General features: G+C 41.2%; 1 protein-coding gene across 2 annotated transcripts in view; it reads left to right on the forward strand.

Moving 5' to 3' along the window:
• LOC133502289 (C-Jun-amino-terminal kinase-interacting protein 1-like) overlaps positions 1-16,081 on the forward strand; it is a 38,553-nt gene extending 22,472 nt beyond the window's left edge. Inside the window, exons 2-13 of one of the 2 annotated variants that reach the window (XM_061822934.1) lie at positions 1,791-1,866; positions 2,142-2,726; positions 3,958-4,536; positions 5,098-5,349; positions 5,727-5,802; positions 5,893-6,059; positions 7,507-7,610; positions 9,662-9,772; positions 10,445-10,515; positions 10,616-10,714; positions 11,109-11,190; positions 13,177-13,316. In XM_061822934.1, coding sequence (XP_061678918.1) covers positions 1,791-1,866; positions 2,142-2,726; positions 3,958-4,536; positions 5,098-5,349; positions 5,727-5,802; positions 5,893-6,059; positions 7,507-7,610; positions 9,662-9,772; positions 10,445-10,515; positions 10,616-10,714; positions 11,109-11,181 — 2,193 coding nt within the window. In that variant the 3' untranslated portion in view covers positions 11,182-11,190; positions 13,177-13,316. Of the gene's footprint in view, positions 1-1,790; positions 1,867-2,141; positions 2,727-3,957; positions 4,537-5,097; positions 5,350-5,726; positions 5,803-5,892; positions 6,060-7,506; positions 7,611-9,661; positions 9,773-10,444; positions 10,516-10,615; positions 10,715-11,108; positions 11,191-13,176 lie in introns of both variants that reach the window. The other variant, XM_061822933.1, reaches the window with a different exon arrangement.
• The last annotated feature ends 1,140 nt before the right edge of the window (positions 16,082-17,221 follow it).

Genomic DNA, 17,221 nt, shown 5'->3' on the forward strand with positions numbered 1-17,221 from the left:
CGGAAGGCCACACAACATTGTTCCTTTCTCAACGTCCACCACCTGATTCTCTGCTCTATCTTTGTCTTCTTAATCTTCCTATCCGCTACCAGAGTCATCCTACACACCACCATCCTATGGTATTGAGTTACACTCTCCCCCACCACTACCTTACAATCAGTAACCTCTTTCAGATTACATTGTCTGCACAAAATATAATCCACCTGCATGCTTCTACCTTCGCTCTTGTAGGTCACTCTATGTTCCTGTCTCGTCTGGAAATAATTGTTCACCACTGCCAATTCCATCCTTTTTGCGAAGTCCATCACCATCTGACCCTCAAAGTTCATTTGCTGAATACCGTACTTACCCATCACTTCTTCATCGCCCCTGTTTCCTTTGTCAACACGTCCTTTGAAATCTGCACCAATCACAACTCCCTCTCTGTGTGTGATGCTCAGAACAACTTTGTCTAGTTCCTTCCAGAATTTCTCTTTCAACTCGAGACTTGACAACAGCAGAGTGTCTTGTTCTTCTGCCTAGTAACCTGCTTTCCTCCTCTTTTTTGTCTTCAACCTACATTATCTGAATTTCTACCTATGCCTTGCAGATTAACAGTGCCGGGGGCGGGCGTAGTTAGCCCGGGCCACGACCTATCCGTTATGGAATTCGTTTGATGAATGCTCATATATGTTTGGCACAGTTTTACATTGAATGCCCTTCCTGCCGCAACCCTCTGCATTTATCTGGGCTTGGTACCGGCCTCCAGGACGCACAGGAATTGTGCCCCCCTTCAGGCTGCAGATAATAAAACAAGCAATCAAATAAACAAAGTCAGCACATAAGAAACACAATTGAAATATTACCTAATTTATGTTAAAGTTAAAGTCAAATAAAAGCAATGAAATAAACACAGCACATTAAGTACACAAATCAAATACTACCTGTGTGAAAATAGTAAGGATATGGTGATTTGAAGGATATGTGGATGGAAGTAATTCAAACCACAATGGCTCTCATTCTAGTAGTTGACGGTTGAGTCCATGTTCAATGTTTCTTCCACAGCAACGATTTGATCACAAAGACATCTCATTGTTATCAGGCTAAGCTAAGGTAGACTAGGCCGAGCAGCAAGTTTAAGTTGACGTTTCCACTTGCCCAACTTCTTATTAGTTCTCGTTGTATACGATACTTGGGTATTGCAGGTCATGTAGGTACTAGGTACGTTTGATGTTTTCCTCCTCACTCAATATTTGATTATATACGCGTCTTGTTGTTAGCAAGCTAGGCTAAATTGGGCTGAGCAGCTTCAACGCAAACGATACAGCTCCAATTTGGGTACTAAGATGTACTCAGAAAAGACTCGTTAAATTTCCTATAAGTCCTCACGGCCCTCGTTGTACAAGCTGTTTAGGTCGTCCAAGTTATGAAGTTAATCACGTTCGATGTTTCTTCAACACCACAAGATTATACAGATGATGTTTTAGTCCACTAAAGTCGTCACCAGGGGCGTCCCACGTCAAGTATTCACAACATTCGGTCCAAATTCAACAGGATTTATTTATTGTACGATCTTCGTGGTTGGAGCCTCCTCGAGTTGTTGTCACCAGTTCGGGAACCGGAAGCAGAGTCCCTTTATCTTTAACATACTGTATTTATTTATGTATTTATTTATTTATTTGGGGTGTGGGAGCAACCTTAAGAAACACTTATTCGCAGTTAATACCCACTTATTTAAAAAATGATGAGTTAGAAAATAAATAAACTATTCACTGTTATATTGCTGCTTATTTCTCGTCATCTCTCCCCAGGACACGATCAACAACAATTCTTTAGGGAAAAAGGACAGCTGGAAGGAATCACAATCTTCTTCTCCACACATTACAGGTATGGACACTACTTATGTGGAAAAATGGAAAGGGAATAGAAAGCAATAGTGCTTGATGTGTAACTCATTAATCATGGTGAGCAGAAAATTCTGTCTATTTCGTCAACTTTGAGACCATTATGAGTGTGATCCTTACATTACTTAATTATCCGTCCAATTATATATAAGTGATCATGAGGTTTCTTTAAAAAGTAAGCAAAAAATGTCGCGAGTTTCTCTATCTCAACATCAGGTGACCTAATTCATAATCTGACGTTTTTCTTTCTGTTTTTAGGGGATCAAACACAACCTGATATCCAACAAAAAGCAGAGGACAAAGTCCGACCCCTCACCCGCCGCCAAGCCCCTAAACCTCCAACTGCCAATGGGGCCAACAGCAGAGCTAGCACTCAAGCCTCTGTTGGCGACACCAGGGCTCGACCACGGGAACGACAGCTGCTCGGGGCCACGCACACTCAGTCCTTAAGCACGCCTAGGAGCCAACGGAGAGGGGTAGCGGTGCGAGGGGGAAGAGGAAGAGGGCGAGGCAGAGGAGCGGATGCGATGAGAGAGAGGCGATTGGGGGACAACAGAGTGAAGGATGGAGTGACATCAGCGAAGGAAGATCGAAGAGGTGGAAGATTGTGTGACGAGTCCAAGGGGAAGGAGAAAGAAAAAAACGTAAATCAAAGAGGAAAAGAAGCAAATGGATTTAAAAGCTTGGGCTCAGATGGGAGGGGAACACTGTGTACCAAAAAGGACAACCAGGGTGGAAGGGGGAAGCCCAGTTACTCACTTCCTAACCAGGTTTACCTGACAGCCATGGTGGTCCCACGCACACCTGTAGCACCCAGAAAAGAGGACAAGACCCAAGTCCAAGGTAATGAATCACTTTTGGCCTCAAATTGGAGATTGGCTCTACTCTTAAATCCTTATAGTGGGAGGGAAAGGTATGTGAACCCTTTGGGATTTTTTCCAATTTTTGCCTAAATTGGTCATTAACAAAACATGGAAAAGGGGTGATAAAATATGGACTCTGCTTCATCTAAATGACAATAAACAGGGTGTTTTAATTCTTCTTCTCCTTCTTTTCCTTTCGCGTTGTCCCGTTTGGGGTTGCCACAGCGTGTCATCTTTTCCATCTAAACTCATCTCCTGCATCTTCCTCTCTAACACTCACTGTCTTCATGTCTTCCCTCACAACATCCATCAACCTTTTCTTTGGCCTTCCTCTCGCTCATTTGCCTGGCAGCTCCATCCTGTGTAGACAGCAAGGACACCATCAGATGTTGCGACATTGTGCTGTATACAATGTCATACAATTATGACAAAGGAACCGGCAGCAATCTTTTCCCCCAAAATTTCGTGTTGATAGCACAATCTTTGGCATCGACAGAAATTAAACTTCATGAAAATCTGTTGACAAATAAACATGTTCCGAATTAATTTCGCTGTACATGCATTGCCTTTAATGGGAACATTGACCTCCCCAGCATGACTTACACAAGGGCACTTCGATGAAGTGAAACTACTACAGCATGCGGGCATATATAGTCTTCATATCCATGAATACTGCTGCCAAAGAAAAGTAAAGCCTTTATTAAGTCCAATGGTTCACTTGCTTTTTGTAAGGCATCAGTTTAAGCTGACTTGAAAAAATATTTAGATAAAAATCACACTACATTTGCTGACCAATTCATGCATAAATTTAAAACATTCCACAGGGTTCAAATACTTTTTCCATCCACTATATTCAAGAGGGGTGGCACAGTGGAACAGCTCTAGCGCGTTTCCTATTATTTTTATTTTTATGGGTAGAAAGAAAATAATCACACCATAAAAACTCATGTTAATGTCGATTCTATGATATCCCCATCACCTTGATCGGGGCTTATTGCCACCATAGCCACCTCCCACCTCAACAATGGAGTCATAGAACATGCCTCACTCGGACTCAGTGTCCACTGGGACGTGGTCCATGTTCTGGCAAGTACTCATATGGACACACTTGTGCTTGATATTGTGTTCTTTATGAACAATCTGTAAAAAGTGTAGAAGTCCAATAAGAAAGTACCACATATACTTGAACTAATTTTTGTTTGATTTCTTAGGCCAAAACCATGACAGGAAAAGTCAAAATTCCTCTGTTCGTTCCCAGTCTTGCCGTGAGGCAGCATCCAACAGAATGTCCCTCGGCTCAGACACTGAGGGACTGCCACCAGAACCTCGGCATCTTTCTGTGTCCCATTTGGCAAACCCTGACATCCATGAAGAAGAAGGAGATTGGACGTCTTCCATCCTGGAAGCCCATCCAAGTCAAGAATCCTGCCGTAAAAATAATGCAAAATCAGAGAAGACCAAGTCCAAAGTGAAAACAGTGCATGGAAAAGGTGATCATTTGACTGAAGATGAGAGCACCAAATCTGTCTCTCAGAGAGCTCTAGTTGGCACACAAACTGTCCCAAAGAGTAAAGCATCTGCAGGGATAAATCATGACTTCGTTAAAAAGACTCTGGAGGTTGATGAATACGCACAACTGGAACCAGTCAGCTTTAAGGACTGCTTGCACAGTAAGAGTGGACACAATGACGAGAGTGATGCAGAGACTGTCTATCAGTCAGCCAATGAAGAGGAAGACCCTGAGTATGAGGAGGAGAGGAAAAGGAAAGATGAAGAAGCAAGGAAGCAAGGTTTGACATTTTCAATTCAAACTCTCACGAAGGAGCGCTCATCAAGGAATTTTCATTCAACCTTCATGTTTTGGTTTAGGATGGTTGGGTTTGAATGATTTCTTGTGTGCCATCTCAGTTTTCTTGTGGTTCACACGACTGTCTTACGCTTTTGAAGTTTGGTGTTCATGTCTCTTTTCTAGCAAGTCTGTGTGGGATTTGCATGTTCTCGCTATGCTTTTCTTTGAGTATTATGGCTTCCTCACACATTCCAAAAATACATACGTGATAAGTTAATTGCCACCGTAGTGGTGAATGTTAGAGACATTCACACCGGAGGAAGTCAGCTGGGCTAGGTTCCAGCTCACTTTTAACACAAATAAAGACAAGCAGTAGAGAAAATGGTGGTTTTCATGCGATGTCAAAGCCAAATGTACCAACCAAGTTATTTCGAGTAGTACTGTCCTGGAGAATGTCGCATAAAGTCCAACTCAGTTCATCCAGATTCCCATTATGAGGATTTTTAAATCAACAGACAAAATGTGTTCAGTAGATCTGAAAAGTTATCTTTTGTGCTCCAAGGGGGAAGGAAAGAAGAAGAAATGAGAAGAAGGGAGGAGGAAAAAAGAAAGATGAGAGAAGAAGACTTGAGGCGGCGGCGGGAGGAGGAGGTGAAGAGGAGGAGGGAGGTCGTGGTGAGGGTTAGCAAGCAGCCTAAAATGATGTCAACCAAAACATTGGACCAAGAGGAATCTCATGGAGGGAGAGGAAGCGTTCCCAGAAGCAAGAAGTTCCTCAACCTGTTCTCTTCTGACCATGACTACAGTTCCACTGGTTTGTTCAGGCTTGTATTGTGCTATTTTTTTATCAGTAAATACAATATAGTAACCAGCCACGCAATTTGGGTATTAGGTCCATTAAGAAAGGTTACTTTACACATTAAGTGTAAAAAAAACAAAGTCACGGAGTGACCTGTTTGAATTAGGGACGGGCAACTTAAACGATGGCGAGGGCCAGTCTTTTCATCAGCCCTGTCAGGAGGCCATGTAGGACCAAATACAACATGATCTATGGCAAAAACACCATTTCAAATATGACAATGCAGAATGGTGGCTCTGTGTGCCTTATCAAGACCCCATTTGGTTTTTTTATAAAAAGTTAAATGGGGAGAAAGAGTGAGCATGGGTATGATACAGCTCCAAATTTTTCAGGCGCTGGCTCCTTTGGTGTGTTTTCATGTGTCATGGATGGAGTGGAGCAACAACAAAGCCACAGAGCTGTATACAGGTTAACACATTTAAATGTAGCTGTTGTAATTGCTGACTTGTGTCAATGAAGACATTGGACTGAAATGCATTGGCCTTTATTTGTGAATAGGTTTGTTCCCCGTCATTCTGATGAGCTGTACCTGGAGACAGATGACCCTGTTTTAATTCTCAACCAGTCCGAAGATCTGTGGTGTCAGGGTTACAACATGCGGACTGGAGCTACTGGAATCTTCCCTGCTTTCTATGCTGTCAGACTAACCAAAAATACAAACAAAGGTGAAAAATACAATAAAGATGCCAGTGCTGACATGAAAAAAGGATGACATTGCTGCAATCTGCAGTAATGTCCCCACCGGTTTGTACTGCAGCCTCAAAGCAAACAACTGGTTTGTTCAAAAAGTCAAAGTTCTGTGGGGAATTTATGTTCTCTCTATGCTGTTTGTGTTCTTCCTCCCACAGTGTAAAAATTTGCAGGCCTAATTTGGAACAGCCTTTACAGGGCCACAGGATATATTTTCGATTAAATAAATCTTAGTGTGGCAGCACGATGGAATAGCTGTGAAGCGTTGGCCTCACAGTTCTGAGGACTGGGGTTCAAATCCCGGCCCCTCCTGTGTGGAGTTTGCATGCTCTCCCCATGCCTGCGTGGGTTTTCTCTGGGCACTCAGGTTTCCTCCCACATCCCAAAAACACGCCACATTGATTGGACACTCTAAATTGCCCGTAGGTGTCACAGTGAGTGTCACTATTGTCTGGCTGTATGTGCCCTGCAATTGTCTGGCAACCAGGTCAGGGTGTACCCCGCCTTCTGCCCGAAGATAGCTGGGATAGGCGCCAGCATTCCAGCGACCCTTGTGAGCATAAGTGGCTAAGAAAATGGATGGATGGATAAATCTCAGAGCACCTCACTCAATCTTAATTAAAAGGTTGGAGATAGTACTCAAAGAAAGATGACCTCTACTCAGTATACTCAGAATTGTTCATACTCTTTGTGAAATTGAATTAAACTGTTTAGTTGAAGACAACGCTATTATTCTGTTTTATAAATGGAATGCTCAATGCCTAGTTCAATGACTTGAACCTTCAGCTATCTAGTGGAAAATTAATTAATTGTTCTACTAATAATACTGTACCCGTCACAGGAAAAGAAATCTGAAAAAGATACATTATTTGATGTAAATAATTAATAATTTTTGGACCAATAAAGTGAAATTCGATCATTTGCCCTGGCAGCCCTAATGATCTTTCACGGCATAGGGATCTCCTCCAGCACATTGCTTAGAAATCACTGTATTGGGAAAATAAAGTACATAGTTAATAGGTCTCAGAGATTCTTGCCACAGTTTTTTTCCCCCTAATTAAAATTTGCATTATATGTGTACGTAAATAGAGTGATGCAGAATGCCACACATGAAATGTAATTTTAAATTATACTGTGTTTTTTTTGACTCACTTCTACATTTCCAAACATGTCCATTAGAGGGACAAAAAGACTTAATACCAGACTGGTAGGAGATATCTTGTTAGTGGTCCATGGCAAGGGGTCACAAATGGCTGGGTGATGACAACTCACGCTTGATCATTGTTGTTCTCCTCAACTGACTAAAATGAATTGAGTTTATTCAACTCATCCTTGTGTTGAGCACCACCTTAACAATTTTATCTGCCTTCATCGATTGAATGACAGAATATGATTGTCTTTTTTCATCTGTCGCTTGCTCAGGACAAAAGGATGGTTTGATGGAACAGTTCTTGGTGCGATTCTTAGGTTCCGTTCAAGTCCCCATACACAAAGGCAGTGATGTGCTGTGTGCTGCCATGCGCAAGGTAAGCCAACACAAATATATTGCCACAAACTGTGTTAGTGTTGTGAATGTTGAGACTAAAGTAGAATTTCAAGCATGTATGAATACTCTATTTAAAATTAGGAGCAGCAGCATGAAAGGCACTATGCACATAATTGTTGATTTGTATTGACAAATTCGTCTTTAACCTGTTAAAAAGGCAGTCAAAACAGTGATTGTTTTCATACTTATTATTTAAGATAGGTGTCATGTAAAAAAAGAAATCCTCACCCTTTCATGACATTTTTTGATCTACACAGAAATTTCCATGAGGTTTGACATGTTCTTCTGGTTGTGTTCAATGATCACTGACAGTGATATGTGTAGGCTCTTCATTGGGAAAATTGTTTTAATTCAGCATGCAAGGAGCAGACAATTTGGGTCGTCTGCTGCAAATTTAAGGTATATTTGGACAGCAGTACTTGTACGCAAATCCTGAAAAAGGACATTGTGCAGCACTAGACACTTGGGGTTTTGTCCGCATCACATAATTAATTTTCCATTGTCTTGTGGCGATTTGGCTCCAGAGGAACAAGTGCACGCTCCCAGCATCTCTGCCAACGCTTCCACATTCCTGACATCTGCATTTTGTTGAAAAAAGAGAGAGTGGGTGCACAGGCGTTTTGTTGTTATAACTATTACTATTAGCCATTGTCTCCATTGTCTAAGAACAATCATAGAATGATATCGGTCATATATTCTGGTCAGATGAGACTAAACTTTAACTGTTGGGTTGCCATAGTCCTCACTACATTGTGAGGAGAAGTGGCACTACACATTACCCAAAGACACCGTCCCAACATTGAAGTTTTGAGGTGGGAAAATGGTACTGGTAAATTTCACATTCTTGAAGGAAATCTTTTGAGATTTTCCTGAAAAAATCTGCTCTCATATGGATAATGAAATTAAAACCATTGTGGGCATATCAGTGGGAAAATGAGACAAAATATACTGCCAAGGAAACTCCCTATTGGTCTTGAGAAAAATATAAAGCTGCTCGAATTGCCCAGTTAATCACCAGACTTGAATCCAATAGAAAATCTGTGGAAAGAACTGATACTCAAGGTCCATAAAAGAAGCCCACAGAACCTTCAAGACTTGAAGACTTCTTTTGTGAACGAACTGGGAAAAATCACAACACAGCAATGCAAGCGACGAGTTTCTCCATACAGGAGGCATAGTGAACCTTCCATCCATCCATTTTCTGAGCCGCTTATCCTCAAGAGGGTCGCGGGAGTACTTTAGCCTCTCCCAATTGCCATCGGGCAAGATGCAGGATACACCCTGAACTCTTTGCCAGCCAATTGCAGGGCACATGGAGACAGACAACAGTCGCACTCACAATCACACCTAGGGGCAATTTCGAGCCTAATTAATGTTGCATCTTTTTTGAGGGGATGTGGGAGGAAACCAGGATGCCCAGAGAAAACCCACATGTTGATCATTTCAACAAGTAATTAGAATAGGCTGTGCGGAATGGATATTGGGGGATTGTAGCATACTATTCTCAATAGTTATATCTAAATCCTACCCATCGATCAATTTTCTTTACTGGTTATCCTCTGCAGGAACATGGAAGCTGGAGTTTGTCTCTGCTGAGATTGGGTGAAAGGAGACTGGACATATGCCTAAATCCTGGAACACACAACTGCGTAATTCTTGTTGTCACTAAAAAGAGAGCATTGGCTCCACATAGTACCGGTACATTTAGCAGTAGTACGTTTAATGAGACTTATACTGTATTTCTCTCCCATACGGTACTTTAGTGAATGATCTGATCATTTTCTATATTTGATCTTTGAATGAATTTTGTTCCCATGAATCGAAGAAATTGTGGATCTGTTTGAAACTCAAACACTTAAACTCCTATATCGTAGCCGTGCACTTTACAAATTAGTGGGAATAAATGTTTCAGCGTGGATGAATCCTTTTATTTGTAAAGGGAAAATTTTAGTAGGTTGTGTTTTTGCAACATCACTAGTACTCCTCCTCAGATAAGTTCACTGACTGACCTCAGAACTTGTGTCGCAACAGGTTGCATATAACAGGCGATTAGCAGGGCAGCCTCCCTCGACCTGTGTGCTCGAAGTCAGTGTGAAGGGTGTGAAGATCAGCGTCCAGGACCAGTGTCAGTCTGCACACAGGGTACGTGTAGGACTACAACTACCCGCTCATGTTCACCGATTGTTGGTCTCAAGCCCACCGTTCGCCCAGGAGTATGAGGGCTGACAGATCTGATTTCATCACGTTGACAAATATGCTGGAACGATATATCTATAATTCCTGAGCCTTGGGGTACAAAAGTGTGTTGCGGGTGCATTGCCATCAGAAATTGTACTGTCAGAAAAATAGATGCCCTGTCCGACACAATGAAATTGCACACCAAATGTTCCGTCATTGGCCAGCTTTTCAGTCACTGTTCTTTCAATTGTTAATCACTACTCTACTGTACATGCCATTAAATTGTATGCAGCAGCACTGATTGGTCATTAAATCGCTTACATCAAAGATTACCCTTGACAAAGGATTAAGTGTTTACAGGTCAGGTTTTTAAGGAAACACATTGAATTGATTGATTGATTGAATTAATATTTGTATTGCTAACATTGGTCTGGATGAATTAATATTGGTTTTGGAGCCATTTGCACCCAAATCACAACGGAAAGGTTGCCAGGTGTAAGATGCATCTGCAGTAGGGCACAGAAATTACCAAGTGCACCACTACTTTGATAGGAGTTTCAATCGAAGGGCCGAAGTGCATTCACTTGCATCCTGTTTTTTTTGTTTTTTACATACTTTTCCTGCTCTCTCTTTAAGGGAGACCAGTGTTTCCATTTCTTCCAATTGAAGAACATCTCGTTCTGTGGCTGCCATCCAAAACATAGCAAGTAAGGAAACTAAGGAGTTACTTGTATGTGACAGAAGTCATCGATTTTAATGTTGTCTCCTCAGTGTTCAACGGTAGTGACTGTGATTATCACACCGCAGGTACTTCGGTTTCATCACCAAACATCCTGACCAACAGCGCTTTGCCTGTCATGTGATGATGGCAGATACAACTTTGCATCCTCTGGCCAAGTCAGTAGGGTAGGCTCTGTCTTGCACAAAATGCATTATCCACTTTCACATTTACATTAGCTCTCACAAAGTACTGACCATTTTCGGAGTACAATACAGCAGTCTATTTTTTTTTTAAAGAGTAAATAAAGGTAAGATGCTTATATAACTAAGAAAGCAAATGAAGTCTAATGTATTGCAATGCACTCCTTTTTTTTAAACCATGCTAATCCAAAATAACAGTGAATGCAACACTGACTGTAACATACTATTGACAAGCATATCATGATTTATAAAAATAGTAACTATTGGGTTTTTTTTGTCAGTTGTGTGTATATGCTTGTAAATTTTAGGCACGGGATCAGACTTTTCTTTAAATCTGTCATTGTCACATTTCTGAACTGTATTCCCTCATATTTCACAGGAAGGCCTTCCAACAATATTACAAGGAACACATTGGCTACTCTTGTCCCACTGAAGATATCTTCATTGAATAACACGTCACAGTATGTCCTAAATACTACTGATTACATTGCACATCTATTTTTGTAGCTTCTCAATCATCTACTGTAGCACAACCAGATACATGTTTTAGATAAAAGAGCCTCTAAAACTAATTCAAAGATTCATTTTTAAACACATTACACATGTTTGATAAGTGCTAAAAATGTGCAAAGACAGAGGACTATATAGTACTTACTTGTGGAAATATAGGATTCAACTTTTATTCTCCATCTCTTTTTCATGAATTTCTTGGATGTGGCTAAAAGAGGGGCCGGTGATGCACTTGGCCCTCAGCATAAGTGGCTCCTTCCCCAACATGTGGATCGGGGGTTTGGGCTAACATATCCACTTTAGACCCAGTTGTTGTCGTGGCTCGGAGAAGCCCTGCAACAGCCTGAAGGGATATATTCCAGTTGCCGGAGGTTTTTTTTATGGATATTTTCACAGCTCGTACATTTACTGTAGTTTGTGGGGGCATAAGAAATATATTAAGTGAAATAGCCACTATTTTTCCAGGGCATAGTGGTGGTATTTGACTGACAGTTGAACGGGGCATAATTACACTGCATTGGGCAGACACACCCATGATGTTTGAGAGTAAAGTGAAGCACTTGATTTTGCACAATTTAAAGCCTCATTTTATACGCCTGACATTTTTTAATCATTGAAATTTAGCAGGGTTATTAACACTTCACCATTGGGTCAAATTTAGAACATGGTCATTTTCACTTCACAGGGACTTTTAATTTTGCCATCAACAGTATGGTTTCATGCCTAGAAAGACTATCACAGAAGCATTATTTGCCTTAAGGACGCTAGTGGAAAAGTACAGAGAAGGTCAGAAGGAGCTACATTGTGTCTTTGTGGATCTAGAGAAAGCCCATGACAGAGTACCAAGGGAGGAACTGTGGTACTGCATACGTAAGTCTGGTGTGGCAGAGAAGTATGTTCAAATAGTACAGGACATGTATGATGGCAGCAGAACAATGGTGAGGTGTGGCTTAGGTGTGACAGAGGAATGTAAGGTGGAGGTGGGACTGCATCAGGGATCAGCTCTGAGCCCCTTCCTGTTTGCAGTGGTAATGGATAGGCTGATGGATGAGGTTAGACTGGAATCCCTTTGGACTATGATGTTCGCAGATGATATTGTGATATGCAGTGAAAGCAGGGATCATGCACAGGAATAATTAGAAAGATGGAGACATGCACTGGAAAGGAGAGGAATCAAGATTAGCCGAAGTAAAACAGAATATATGTGCGTGAATGAGAAAAGTGGAGGGGGAAGAGTGAGGCTACAGGGAGAAGAGATGGCGAGGGTGGACGACTTCAAATACTTGGGGTCAACAATACAGAGCAATGGAGAGTGTGGTCAGGAAGTGAAGAAGCGGGTCCAAGCAGGTTGGAACAGCTGGTGGAAGGTGACTGGTGTGTTATGTGACAGAAGAGTCTCTGCTAGGACGAAGGGCAAAGTTTACAAAACAGTGGTGAGGCCGGCCATGATGTACGGATTACAGACTGTGACACTGAAGAAACAACAGGAAGCAGAACTAGAGGTAGCAGAAATGAAGATGTTTAGGTTCTTGCTCGGAGTGAGCAGGTTGGATAGGATTAGAAATGAGCTCATTAGAGGGACAGCCAAAGTTGGATGTTTTGGAGACAAGATTCGAGAGAGCAGACTTCGATGGTTTGGACATGTTCAGATGCGAAAGAGTGAGTATATTGGTGGTAGGGTGCTGAGGATGGAGCTGCCAGGCAAAAGAGCGAGAGGAAGACCAAAGAGAAGGTTTATGGATGTGGTGAGGGAAGACATGAGGGCAGTTGGGGTTAGAGAGGAAGATGCAGGAGGAGGCTAAGATGGAAAAAGATGACACGCTGTGGCGACCCCTAACGGGGCAAGCCGAAAGGAAAAGAAGATTACATGCTAAAAACTGTGTCACCACTTGTCTGTCATCAGTTTACAAGTGTGTCTAAAGATATTTTCAATTTAGGGACTGCGAGACAGAGTGTGAACAGAAGAAGCCTTTAGGAAAACAGGGGAAGCGTCTTCAACCACAAAGAAGGAGTCCAGTTGCCTTTGAAGCAGTCTTCGCGAGGGGGCAGTGGGGGGTTATGCCACAAATTGGACCACCGCTACCACCTACGGTATTTGAGACTGCTTGCATGTTTGATTTGCTTTCTTGTCTGCATCCACATACAGACGACCACTCTCACCTGTAGCTGCGTTCAGAGGGGAAAGTTCTGCCAAATGCGAAGTATCTGTAACTGTAACATACAACTTATCTGCCCAGAACCACGAACACACTCCAAACAACTATAAGGTCAAAAAGACAACAAAATCATGTTTAGACGATCAATAGAGACAATTTAGCGACGAGAAATTAGAGCGAGATTCATCAACTTTAGGTCTATGCGTTCCTTCAGTCAGCCAGACAGATTTGACTCTTTAATCATGTATAAATAAGTATGACTAACAGTCACAATTAAAGCTCTATGAGCCACCTTATACTTGCCCATTTGTATACATATTAACACTTGTATGTCCTTGTCATGCAGTTGAACAAAACATATTCTATTTTTCTCACATAATATTTTTTTGCTTTTGACCAAAAATGTGTTTGCTTTTCGGTAATAGATTCTCGTAAGAACATAATCCCAATTGATCTTTGCTCAGAAAGTGGTCAAATTGCATTTCTATCCTCAGCAAAGTAAAGGCAGGTCAAAGGTAAAAGTTCCTCAAATCCTTGTGCCTCTCCTGTCATTAAATTGACTTCTTCGTGAACTCAGCACAGCAAACAAGGGCTTGTTATCAACAACCCCCATCCACCATTTAGCGCTTTAAAGTAGTGTATCATAAATTAATGGCCCTGCTTGTTTCTTTGCACACGCTTGTATGGAAAAGTGTAACTTTTTATCTTATAAGCTCAAGACAATCTACTGTTGTCCATCTGTTTCCAGAAGACTTAATTGTTCTTCCCCCCCAAACAACCACAAAAGTAATATTACTGACTAATGTGATGAAAGTCAGGTTGTCGTGGACTAGTGGTTGGTGACATCCTTGATATTTTTTTCAGTGCAGTTCTGTAATTTTAAAACAAAAATAACAGGAGTAGGGAATACTTTGCAATGTATATTCCCCAACAATGGATGGCTTCTGCGGCGTGCAGGGGTGGCTTTAAAAGTGGGGGGCATAGTAAATTTGGGGGCGGTGTTTACGATTGCGAGGGCATTTTTAGTCATTCGTACTACCCGGGGTGGGGAGTCAGGGCTAATTTAACATATTCATCCTGAGAGTCAATCAACAACTGTGGAGGATGCTGATGGCACATTTGCAGGCATAATCATGCCTTTCCACGCCACCGCACAACTCAAAACACTAAATTTATGCTAAAGACGTTTGTTACAACACAAAAACACTGAGGTGGGCTGGGCGAAGGGGCACCGTTGTCAGGTGGTGCCTTCAGGCAAAGAAAGAAAGAGAGAGAGTCCCTCTCTCATGGCCAGATACATTTTGCGCCACTTAGCCAAACGGGGAATTCTGTCCTTATTGTAGGCCCACTACAGCAGCAGGTTCTGCCTGGTGGGACTTTGGGGGTTTGCAAATAATGGCGGAGCTCTTTGTTTGATATGGAATCATTTCCCGCTCTTTTTCCAACTTAATAGTGGGAAAGAAAATCATTCAAAATCCTGTGTGAGCCTGTTTATCCCCCTTTTACCAGTTCTTACTGAGCAAAGCATATTAAAAAAATAATAATTTAAAACAACTAATTTTTGAATTCAGCATGCTCAACTCAAAGCAGCTCCGCCTCCTTCTCAAGCCAAAAATGCCATGAGCAAATAGTCGACGTCATGCCTCAAACGTCATTTGTGGAGTAGTTAAGTCAACAAATCAAGTAATCTGTACAAGCCCTACAAGACGTGTTATTTTCTTTCAACTCCGTGGAGTAACAAGGCCGAGGTGTTCTGTGCAATCTAATGTAAACATAAACTCTCCAGCCTGTTGTCTTATTATTACCTTCAACTCACATGATCTTAGTTTGTCGTTTCCTGCTGAAATCTGATCACATCAGTGTGGCACTGATTGAAGTAAATATGACAACATTTACCTCAACTGAATATATAAACCGATCTTTTTGAGCATTTCAGTGGATGGAAATCATCGGGCCTTCACACTGACCAGATCGGAACTGACCAATATGTAGTGCTGCCTTATCTACAGTGATGAAACCCACCACCACCACCACCACCCCCCAACCCATCAGAACATGAACTTTATCATCTCCTATCACTGAGAATACAAGCTGCTTTAATATCAGATTCAAGCAGGAAATGTACATTGATGTGTTTTATGCAAAAAGAGTGCCTATTTATTTTTTAGGACTATTTTAGTTCTATGTTTGAATTCACTGTTGTCTTCATATGATTATTTGTGCAGCTTTGTATTAATTCAATTCTATGGCTGACATGCCCGTGTCATGCGGAAAACATATAAATGGCTCACGAAGTCAGCAATCCTCAGGTCTTCAACTCAAGATGGAATTTTGGAGTCAAATGGAACAATTCAAATACCTAACAATAAAGTTACAGAACTGATGAATTCCAAACTTTTAAAAATCAATAATAATTGAGCTTTTTTAAAAAATCTTTTCCATGCTATGTCCGGCTGCTGTGAAGGTTGTTTTCTCTAACAGAAAGTCTTACTTCATCTCTTCAGTTAAACATATGAGGGATCGATTGTAAATAATTAACATTACACATAGAAGACTGTATGTTTGTATAGAAGTTATTATTCAATACCGGAAATTTTACTTTAACGGGGGAAAAAATGCATGATATTGATGTTGAATTATGCACAGACTGGTGCTGATGGTGGTTATTCTTGTCAATAAAATACATTCACAACTCCAAATTTGGGCTTGTAATTTTTATATGACATGCACCAAATGGACACAGCATTATGACCACTTGCACAAGCTAATTAGGTCCAATCCAAGAATTAGACCCCCCCCCCCCAAAAAAAAAACAACCTACAAAGATACAGACTGCGTTAGGAAGATTATAATTACAAGGAATGCAATCGTGGTGCAAGTATTTAATCAAGGGAGTGTCACAACTTACATGTTATTACATTTTGATTACTTTTCCTAATTTTGAATGCATCAACAGAACATGAGATATTTCCCCTAAAATAGTGGCTCAAAATCATGGATGGATCATTATTTTGGAATTAACCACATTTTTGTTCTTCACACAAATAAACTGATGGCAATGAATGTACATAATAAAAAAGGTTTGTTGCATGGGAAAAACCACCATACCATGTTGACCTAATGACAAATAATGCATGATTTAGACATAACCCAGATAAGTGAATATTCCATAAACAGTACAGTTATTAAAAATTCACTGATCAAATGTCAGTGTTCATTTATGTATTCAGCTTTTAAACAAAAAAAAAGCTAAAAATATGTAATGTTTGAGGCTACAGCAGAATGACCCAAGACTAGAGAGAGCCAATCACAAGCATCGACTTTAGGAGGAGGAAGTGATAGGAAAATAAAAATCTGAGTTTTCAAGCTATTTTTAAAATGTAACGGGAACTCTCTACTTCTTCTTCTTCTGCTTTCCCTTTCGGCTTGTCCCATTAGACACAGCGTGTCATCTTTTTCCATTTCTGCCACCTCCAGTTCTGCTTCCTGTTGTTTCGTCAGTGCCACCGTATGTAATCCATACATGTTGGCCGGCCTCACCACTGTTTTATGAACTTTGCCTTTCATCCTCACATAGACTCATCTGTCACATATCATACCGGACACCTTCCGGCAGCTGTTCCAACCTGCTTGGACCCATTTTTTCACTTCCTTACCACACTCACCATTGCTCCGTATTGTTGACCCCAAGTATTTGAAGTCATCCACCCTCGTTATCACTTCTCCCTGGAGCCTTACTCTTTCCCCTCCACCTTTCTCATTCACGCACATATATTCTGTTTTACTTCAGCTAATCTTCACTCCTCTCCTTTCCAGTGCATGTCTC

Source organism: Syngnathoides biaculeatus, chromosome 6, assembly GCF_019802595.1.
Source record: "Syngnathoides biaculeatus isolate LvHL_M chromosome 6, ASM1980259v1, whole genome shotgun sequence".
Classification (NCBI taxonomy): Eukaryota; Metazoa; Chordata; class Actinopteri; order Syngnathiformes; family Syngnathidae; genus Syngnathoides; species Syngnathoides biaculeatus.